Below are 9,939 nucleotides of genomic sequence, written 5' to 3'. Positions count from 1 at the left end.
ATATCACTCTTATATATATATATATATATATATATATATATATATATACTGTATGTTGAGGTGTATTACTATTAACTGTGACCACAAAATTAAGTTCTTGTATTTCATAGTTGTTTTAGAGAGTTTTTATGTATCTGTCTGCTTTTTGTTTTTCAGACTTGACACGAAGGAAGAAGAAGAAGAGGTAGAGGACACCAGCCAGCCAAATAAAGGAACGAGACAGAAAAAAAGAGATGATGACGAAGATTTTGATGACCTGGGCTTTAGCAATGATGACTGTAATAGTGATTCAGAAGCGGAAGGAAATTAACATTTGCAATCTTCTGTATGCATTACCAGCAAACAGCTAAACCTAAGAACAGTGTATCCAAGGAAAACTGGGGCTGGATACTGGACATGTACTCACCTGTTCCCCTGCTGTTAATTGGGAAAGACTCCCAGGAGGTGTTTTCCTGTTGGCTGTGGTGACTGTTTGTTTCCATTACTGTGATCTTGCAGGAACTGACACAGTCATATGCCGACACCCAGTCTTGTTTTTTAAATCACACAAACATTTTGATAGCATTCATGTTATTTATGAATGACTGATTCATGTTGAGAAGCTATATGAATTAAATATGTTTCATAAGTCTTTTTGTAAATAGAAAAACAGAAATAGAAAGTACTGATGAAACATGTCCATTGAATAAACGACCTACAAGCAAGTGCTGTCTGTTTAGAAAATACTGAATTACACTGAATGTTAAATCTACACCTTCACTGTCCCGTTTTCTGTCCTGCTGACTGATTTTCATCTTTTTTAACATATAGATTTTTTTAGAAATGTCCTCTTTGCATATAAGTGGCTGCGAAAAAACACAGGGGACCCACTTTATATTAAGCGTTATTAACTACTATGTAGTAACATTTAAATTCAAAGATCATTTGATGCAATGCCCTTATTGTGTAGATACGTGTATTTATATATATATTTTTTTAAATGCATCCATATAATTGCGGCTGTAATTAATTTCAGTAAATGCAGCTTAATTACAAACCTACCCATACCACTAAACGTATCCCTAACCTTAAACAGGTCCCACATCAATAGCAGCAAAAGTGTTTGGCAATACAGCATTAACACAATAAGCACATTTGTAACAAGTAATCTTTTCTAATGTAAGTACATTAGTGCATTTAAAGATAATGAATATAAAGTAGAACCATCACAGGTCTAGAATAACAGAATACATTTTTTTGAATGAAAATGAGTCCAGTAACAGATGTTAAATCACCATGTGATCACAGAGGTAATGCTATGAGATCATAGCCAACTATTTCAAGATTTTCAGGGAAATCTCTCGTGATGTTTGAGGAACTTAAACGAGAATAGTCTGTTTCTGTTTCACCCTTTGTGCAGCATCTGAACCACCTGTGACGCAAAGTTCTGGAGCAGTTAATACTTTACATGATTGCTAATACAAAGCTGTTTTGTGAACGATTTGAGGAACTGTAACTTTAATCCTGGATTTATGTCATGAGGTTTAGCCACAGTTATGAAGCAAGAGGGGAGACCTGTATCACATGCCTGACTGCTTTACTATCTCCTTTACCACACACATCAAAATGATTGTGTCCAAATGCTATTGTGAAAATGCTTTCAATGGCTGTATTCTTTATATGGAAGAAATGGCTGCAGCTTCTTCATATGGAATACAGCTATTGATCACATTTTCACTTTCCTTTACTCTTATCAGTGGCAGAACTCACTAACTTAGTTCAATGATATGCATACAAAATAATTATGTGCAACTTAATTTCAGTGCAGTTCTTCTGTGCAGTGGACAATGCAAACCATTTTTGTTCTGTTTCATTACAGTGCCCTTTATTTTTGTCTATAGCCTATGTAGTGTTTGTCTATATTGTTGTAATGTTTGTTGAAGGAGTCAGGTGAGACTGCAATGTCCTAATATTGCGTGAATGTCATGTGTCATGTGTATTCAAGTGTTGCACAAGAATTGTCCTTTACAATAATTATTTATCCAGCAAACGTCAACAGATTGTTCTAATATAAAACATTGCACAGGCAAGAGTGTAATGTGAAACCTTTCAAAAGGGTGTGTAGCTAAGGTAACTATTGTTCATCCATGGTGCTGTCATTTGCTCTTTCATTTAATCTACAAACACAGTGCAACAGGTTCTTCTACCTTCATTCTTATAAATTAGCACAACTAAACAAAACATTTCACAAATACTTCCAGTTCAATTTATTTGTTATAAATACAAACCATAACCTAATGCATTTTAGAATCTCAGCTAATACCAATTGTTATTAATTATAGCCCTAAATTATTAACTGATGGATATGTTCTATGTATAAGTTATTATTGCTTCAGTATTCCTTTATCCCACTTTCTTAGTTTCCTATGATTCTGACAAAAGACTCCCGTGTTGGACACCTGCTACTGCTCATACATCACCATGACCACACGCGGTCGCCGTGATTTTGCCAAGTAAGACATGTTCCTGGATCAACATCTTTTGTTGATCCTGGATCAACATTACTGTCCAAAAATACAGACTTAGCCCAATCCCTACCCCTAAACCTAACCTTACCCATAATTTATTCCTAAAATCAGAGGGAAATGATAGCTGATTAACAAGGGTATAGAAGCACCTAATCCTGATTGTAAGCCTAAAACTGACATTTCCTGAAAAGTAATCTCTCAATTCTGATTGGTTGATTGGAATGATGTTCCAGGATCAATAAGGATGTTGATCCAGGAACATGTTGTACTTGGTCAAATCACGCTCACCGACCACACACCCCGTGAGAGTACTAAACTACTAATATACACTAGAAAACGTTTATATTTTCTTATTTGTAATTATTATTAGCCTCTTATTTGTAGTAGCGAGTAATTAATACATCCAAATGAAGAAAACAGGCGGTCACCAATTACAGAATGTCCCAATGGCGCATGAGAGTTTGATTGGATGTACCCTATGACTCGCTTAGAGCTGTTGTAATGATTACCGGTTTACAATATCCACCTCCCAGGAATTCTGCAGTGCCTCGTGTCGTATATAAAAGTTCAGAGAATTCATTTGAAATGACATTTGAAAATCTGTGCCAATAATGAATCGGAACGACACAACCGCGCGCATTGCGCACGTCTTCCGTGGAACATTTGTGCACTCCACACCACGAGCTGCGGTGGAAATACTGCAGAACTGTGTCTTAGGAGTCGACGATAAGGGCAAGGTTTGTTTAATACGTTTTTTAATACAACTTGTGTCATCTCATTTTGATTTACTTTCGAAAGATAACCACATAATGTATTATACTGTATATAATAATAAATGATGTCATTTGTTATTGCCAATGATTTGTAATAATGTACTTCCTATTTTTTTCATAATGCTATTTTTCCCCTTCTTTCTGAGCAGATTGCATTTATTGAAAAACATCAAGATGTGGTCAGTCTTTTAGAAATATGGGGCTTTGAAACTTCAGACATAAAACAGCTTGGACAATAGTAAGTACATCAGTCTAAATGAATTGCATATATTCTATAGTCTTGCATAAGGGTGCTTGCAGTCGCTTTTGCATTCAGAACAACCACTCAGCAGCTAACGTCACCAGCTTTGTGATCAAATTGTGTAATAATGAGCATGTTCAAGCTTGAAATCGTTTTTGCAGTGCCACTGCTTAATTTTACTTTGGCTCCACAGTGAGTTTCTTATGCCCGGAATGGTTGATACACACATCCATGCGTCTCAGTATAGCTATGCTGGAACTGCCTTAGACCTGCCTCTGCTGGAGTGGCTCAACACTTACACTTTCCCTGTGGAAGCCAAGTATAAAGACTTGGATTTTGCCAATGATGTCTACACTAAAGTTGTGGTAAGCTCATTGAAATTGATTAAATAAGAACTATAATAAATGTAAAGAATAACTCTAAAGTAAGGTAAATCATTGATGGAACTGATAAGGATGTAGAATGCATGTTGCAAATTTCGTTTGAACCTTTTTGTTGACTGTTTGGCATTGTAGAGAAGAACATTAAAGAACGGCACCACTACTGCTTGTTATTTTGCCACAATACACACTGATGCCTCTCTTCTGCTTGGAGAGCTTGCAGGTAAAACACATGCAACCAAGGATACACACATGTTGAATGAATTTCCCCTTTGACTGTGTCTGTGGTGGCAAACACAAACACATCCTTTCTCTAACCTTTGGAATTTGTCTTGCTTTGTCCTATCTTGTCTTAGTTCTTGTTCCCGTTAAGTAACTGCATTTATGTTTGCTTTTTCATATTATGTAAGAAGAGGTGCACTGTGACCTATCATTCTGTGAAGTAAAATTGTAATAACTCTGTCTCAACTTTAATATTACTTTCAAATCCTGAGTCCACTATGTTGCTGTATCATTATCTCACAAGATAATAAATCGATCATTGATTTTAGATTTTGATATACAATATTTTGCCTCTTTTCCACTAGATAGGTTTGGACAAAGAGCTTTAGTGGGTAAAGTTTGCATGGACTGCAATTCTGCAGTTCCACAGTACAAAGAAAGTCCAAGTGAATGTAAAGAGGAGACAGATCGGTGAGTTTTGGAGGACTGTGTGACTGTACTGACATGATAGTGTTAGTACCCTCATGTACAATGTACAAAATCACTGAATTTTGGTTATAAACCTAATCTAAACCCCAGTCTGATCAATGAACGTGAAGATATGATTCTGCTTCCTCTTGTTTTTTTTTGCAGTTTCATCAAAGAGCTTCTCAAAAAGGAGGTAAATAATGGGTTCATTCTCATTAATTTAATTGATTTATTATGTAACTCTAGTCAGAGTCGGTGTTACAGTAAGTAGTTGTGCCTAAATGATTTCAGGCTGTGTAAATATGAAAATAAAAATATATGATCTGACTGTTTTAGTACCCCAATGTTAAGCCTGTAGTCACTCCTCGATTCGCTCCGTCCTGTTCCTCCTCACTGCTCAGTGAATTAGGTGAGATCGCCAATAACAACAAGCTTCACGTTCAGGTTTGTCCTCCTTTCACACATTAACATTTACTTGATAAACAGTGATTTATAAAGGTTAAAAAACATACAATTAATATTCAAGTGGATTACGGCATTGTTCACATGGTAGAAGCTTGAAGCATGGTATGATGACTAAGAGTTTTTGATTGACACATGACCTTATGGTGTTATGACTTTCAGTTCTTTATGTTCATAATTCTTGTAAAAGGTGATAATGAGGTGAATGATGGGTGTGGTTAGCCTTATGTACTCCATGCTCCATCAGCATTTATAATAGAGATTCTGTGCAATATATAAACTATAATTGTAATATTATAAATAAATGCTGTAAATATTATAAACTGATATTCTAAACTCAATAGTTGTGAATAATTAGCAGTTTAGCTGCTGTAAATCATAAGATAAACACTAATAGACACTAAGTAAAACGATTAACACCGTTTTTTCTGCAATCATTAAACTTATAGAGTCACATCAGTGAGAACAAAGAGGAAGTGGAGCTTGTGAAGACATTGTTCCCAGGCTGCAAATCCTACACTGATGTTTACCTCAAGCACAACCTGCTTACAGATAGGGTGAGTGGTATTCAGTGATTGTCATTATACTGTAAAGACCTGATGAAATATATTTTTGCATATATTTTTTTATCTAATATATTACTTTATATATATATATATATATATATATATATTGTTCTACATAGATACCTTTGTTACTGATTAATTGTATCATTTTGTAGATTTTATGTTCTGAATTGTGTTGCAACAGAGTCCAAGTGTGAAAGTCTGAAGTCTATGCATGACATAAACAAATGTCAGTCTTCTATTACAAATACAGTGGTTACTATGCATCTTTAATGGAATGTATGAAATTGTTACTTGCATTTACTTTTTTTTAAGGTGTAGTAATATTTTAAACCACCTTTGCCCTTCAAAATAAATAGGGAGGAACTCCTGGTGTAAAAATGGGTTTGAGTCTTTAAAATATATGCAGCTGTTTGCCAATGTACAGTTCTGTGTGTTTATTTAAAAAGATATATACAAATAAATTCATATAAAGCTGCACATATTTGATGAACCAATATGTTTTTATTGAAGGTTTTTATTTTGGTTTGTTGTCATTAGCCCTGTGGATGTGAAGGGCTTGTTTGAGAGGTTCTGAATCATGTGCTTTGTAATATGAGTTTGTGATCAAGAGTTCAGTTCACTGGAGTGCATTGTCATTTGTTTAAGCATACAAACTCCCTGCTCTGAAGAGATGACACTCTTCCTCACTGATCTGGGACCAAGTGCACTTTCTGACTATTTCTGACATAAGAGACCTATGATTTAAAGGAATAATTCACCAAAAAAAGTGAATATTTACTCATTTTCATTATTTACTCATGCTAGGGTCGTTGCAAACTTGTGAAACAAAATCTTTGATGGCTTTTACCAAATCAGAATATTTCAGTTTTAGGTTTTGGATAACTGAGTTTAATTTTCAATTAACTGGCTTCAATGAATGATTCATTCATTGCTATTCTGAAAAAGGTATTTTGATTATAAAGCACCCTTTTAAAACGGTTATTGTTGTTAAATTAAACCTTTGCCTAAAAGAATTGAAATTGGATTGGAATTAAATGATGTAAATGACTATTGCAGACTATAATGGCCCATGGCTGTCACCTAACTGACGAAGAACTGGAGATCTTTCGTGAAACAGGATCCGCAGTCTCTCACTGTCCTAACAGTAACATTTCGTGAGCACCTCAAGCCTTTCACTATTAATATTCATTTTCAGATCGCTTTAATATATTCTAATACATGTTATTTCTTTCATTTATTGTCTCTTTTACCATCCCAGGATTTGCAGTGGGATGCTAAATGTGCGCAATGTCTTGAACCACAAAGTGAAATTGGGTTTGGGGACAGGTAAGGCTGTTTGCCAGGCCATTTTGTCCATTATAGTGGAAAATTCTTTCTTAGCGAAAGCTTTAAAGATAATAAGCTATACATGTCAGTTGCCAATTTCATGTCAGGTCCAGTATTCTGCATTTTATGGTTTTGTCTGTGCCGTCTGTAGATGTAGCAGGAGGCTACTCCCCATCCATGCTAGATGCTATGAGAAGAACTCTCGACACGTCGAAGGCCCTGACCATCCAGGACCCTCAGCATAAGACTCTGAGCTTTGAGGAGGTTTTCAGATTGGCTACACTTGGAGGCAGCGAAGGTAAGTTTCCAGCTCTCATTGACAAACATGTTATTTAACACTACACTGTAAAAAAAATTCAGTAAAATTTACGGTAGTTTTTCTGTCAATATGGGGTGCTGTGTGTACATTAATGAGGAAAAAAAATTAACTTAAATGATTTTAGCAAATGGCTGCAATATAACAAAGAGTGAAAAATTGAAGGGGGTCTGAATACTTTCCGTACCCACTGTATATAGAAGGTGCACAGTGTCATTCACACAGACACTAAACACCATCATGGTAACACACATGAAACTGAAATAATGCAATAAACATTAATTTAACAACATTAGGTGTAACATACAACCCTAATATACAAAACTGATAAGAAAAAATTAAGAAGAAACATAGTTATTTTAACAAAAATCATCAAATTTGAAATGTCACGCAGGGAATTCTGGGAATGTCAATTTACGGTTATTCACTGTAAATTATACGGTCTTTTTCACTTCCAAAAACGGGATACTACCGTAAAATTAATGTCCAATACATGTAATATCCAGTACAGTTTTTCACTGTATATAGTAGGGGAATTTACCGTTAACCACTTAACAGGTTTTTACTGTAGCATTTTTACAGTCTTTTACCGTTAAATTCACTGTCATTTTTTACAGTGTAGCACAGCACACTATATAAACTTGCCTGGTTGTTCTCTACATTCCCTACAGCCCTCTCACTGGATGATCAGATCGGAAACTTTGTGGTAGGCAAGGACTTTGATGCCCTGCGAGTGAATGTTTGCGTTCCTGATGGACCGATCGATTTGTTTCCTGGTGAAGGCCCCAAGGTTCGACAGAGCTCCTACTGATCTTTTCTGCCCTCATACTGAGAAAACAACATCAATTGGTTAAAATTTTTTGTTTTTTGTGTGTGTGTGTGTATGTGTGTGTGTGGTCATATGCAAACACACTGGTCTTGTTGCAAAAACAATCAATATCAATGAATATCCTTTGCATACATTACAAATTCTTTAATGTGTACAAATGATAAAGAATGCCCCATTTAATGTGCTTTTTTTCATACAGGTCATTTTGGAGAAGTTTTTAAACTTAGGTAAGTTGCTTTAAAAAATGTTGAAATGCTTAAAATATCCCTTTAATTCAGATATTCTTGTCTTATCTAAATCCATTTTTGTTCTGAAAAGGTGATGATCGAAATATTACTGAAGTCTACATGGCTGGAAGACGAGTGGTTCCATTTCCAGATACATAATTACTCTCTAGTTGTTTTTACCAGAAATGTAATACATCTACTCAGGAGGTGTTTTTTTTTTTTTTTTGCCGAGATTACAGTTTAGTTGTTTTTTAAAGGATGTTATAGATGTATATTATTTAGTTAACATATTGTTAAATGTCTTTATTTAGGAAATATTGTTTATTTAAATTTTACCGCAAGATTTCAAGATTTGTCCAATGCTCAAATAGATTTTCTTTCATTTTTATTAAATTGTTGTCTTCTATTTACTAGTCGCGTTGATCATGGAAAAAATGTGACAGAATATATTTTATATTAATCAATGACAAATTGACAATAAAAATGCTTTATGTTATTGTCACCATTTTTAAAATTCATGTTATTTAGGTATATTTATTTATTTTCTTTTGATTGCTTGTATTATTATTGATTCATGATAATACACTGTAAAACCAGTATTTGTGACACTCTCTCATGCACACAGCTCTCATCAGAAGCTCTTCGCTGTCTGTCTCACCTGTCCTTTCACTGTTTATGACAGTTCTTAAGTAGGAACAGTGCTCTTGATTACATTTGCTTCATGCCCTATACGTACAATGCTTACAATACATGATAGATGAGAAATGTATTTGAACTGAAATTGAGTGGTCATCATTTCAAGCAGTGGCAGCAGTGTCTTGCAGTATGACATGCTATACATCTAAAATGATTTTAAACAGCATTTTTTAATTATTCAATCATTTTTATACATGGAGTTAAGAGACTATGTGTAATTGTTATATTCAAAAATAGTGATTTTTCACACAACAGTACTAGTTAAATGAATTGCAGTAAAATTACATAAATAAACATGGACTTGTCATTATTCATATACATTTTAACACAATTTTGAAGTTAGTTTATTTGCCGATTAATTGGCAAAAATAATCGATAACCACATGGAGGCGCTAAGAGACTGTGTTTTACACTGCAGATCTAACGCCAGTCTACAGTGATGTGCTTTAGTGAGTGAGTCATATTTGACTAATTTTTTCACAGTATGCTCATATTTGAGTCACAATTTATATTCAAATATCAGTAAACACGATTTACATTTTATATAATTTTCTGTTAGTATTGTAAATGATGCTGATTTTTAATGATCTGAAACATTTTTATACATAATATTATTTTATGCCATGCAAAGTTTGTGTCTTTTTCAGCCGAAGTTTGTTACACCACAATGCCAACATTCCAGTTCTGAACTCTCGGTCAGTCAGGTCTGTCTTGTGTGTTTGGAAAAATAATATCTGAACACATTGCTCAGCAAGCAAATCTTGCTTTCATAATGACTATTACTCATCATGATGAATCTTTAGTATATATTTAGATGTCATTTACAGAAATGTTTACAAACTTAAACAACTGCTTTCACAGAAGAAAATGTAAGGGACATATGTGACCCTGGACCACAAAACCAGTCATAAGTCGCTGGGGTA

General features: G+C 34.5%; 2 protein-coding genes across 2 annotated transcripts in view; both read left to right on the top strand.

Moving 5' to 3' along the window:
- The window catches only part of LOC107673354 (uncharacterized protein C9orf85 homolog), a 7,963-nt gene extending 7,105 nt beyond the window's left edge, over positions 1-858 (top strand). The window contains exon 4 of the mRNA XM_016466903.1: positions 157-858. Coding sequence (XP_016322389.1) covers positions 157-310 — 154 coding nt within the window. The 3' untranslated portion in view covers positions 311-858. The remainder of the gene's footprint in view (positions 1-156) is intronic.
- Positions 859-3,033: 2,175 nt separating this feature from the next.
- Positions 3,034-8,726, top strand: LOC107673426 (guanine deaminase-like). Its single transcript, XM_016467018.1, has 14 exons — positions 3,034-3,244; positions 3,430-3,518; positions 3,715-3,886; positions 4,037-4,124; positions 4,489-4,594; positions 4,757-4,784; positions 4,928-5,035; positions 5,503-5,610; positions 6,679-6,776; positions 6,881-6,948; positions 7,100-7,246; positions 7,936-8,054; positions 8,293-8,320; positions 8,412-8,726. Exons 1-14 carry the CDS (start codon positions 3,119-3,121, stop codon positions 8,477-8,479), a joined length of 1,353 nt encoding a protein of 450 aa, XP_016322504.1. The 5' UTR covers positions 3,034-3,118; the 3' UTR covers positions 8,480-8,726.
- Positions 8,727-9,939: the final 1,213 nt, after the last annotated feature.

This window comes from Sinocyclocheilus anshuiensis, unplaced genomic scaffold, assembly GCF_001515605.1.
Source record: "Sinocyclocheilus anshuiensis isolate Anshui unplaced genomic scaffold, SAMN03320099.WGS_v1.1 scaffold508, whole genome shotgun sequence".
Taxonomy (NCBI): domain Eukaryota; kingdom Metazoa; phylum Chordata; class Actinopteri; order Cypriniformes; family Cyprinidae; genus Sinocyclocheilus; species Sinocyclocheilus anshuiensis.
The sequence above is the reverse complement of the archived record's forward strand: the minus strand, read 5'-3'. Positions and strand labels throughout refer to the sequence as shown.

What these genes read in the sequence shown, in the direction of transcription:
- LOC107673426 (XM_016467018.1), top strand. Translation starts at nt 3,119, where the DNA reads ATGAATCGGAACGACACAACCGCGCGCATTGCGCACGTCTTCCGTGGA. An exon ending in TGTAAAGAGGAGACAGATCG is followed by an intron (nt 4,595 to 4,756) that starts GTGAGTTTTGGA and finishes TTTTTTTTGCAG; the next exon opens with TTTCATCAAAGAGCTTCTCA. An exon ending in TACACTTGGAGGCAGCGAAG is followed by an intron (nt 7,247 to 7,935) that starts GTAAGTTTCCAG and finishes CATTCCCTACAG; the next exon opens with CCCTCTCACTGGATGATCAG.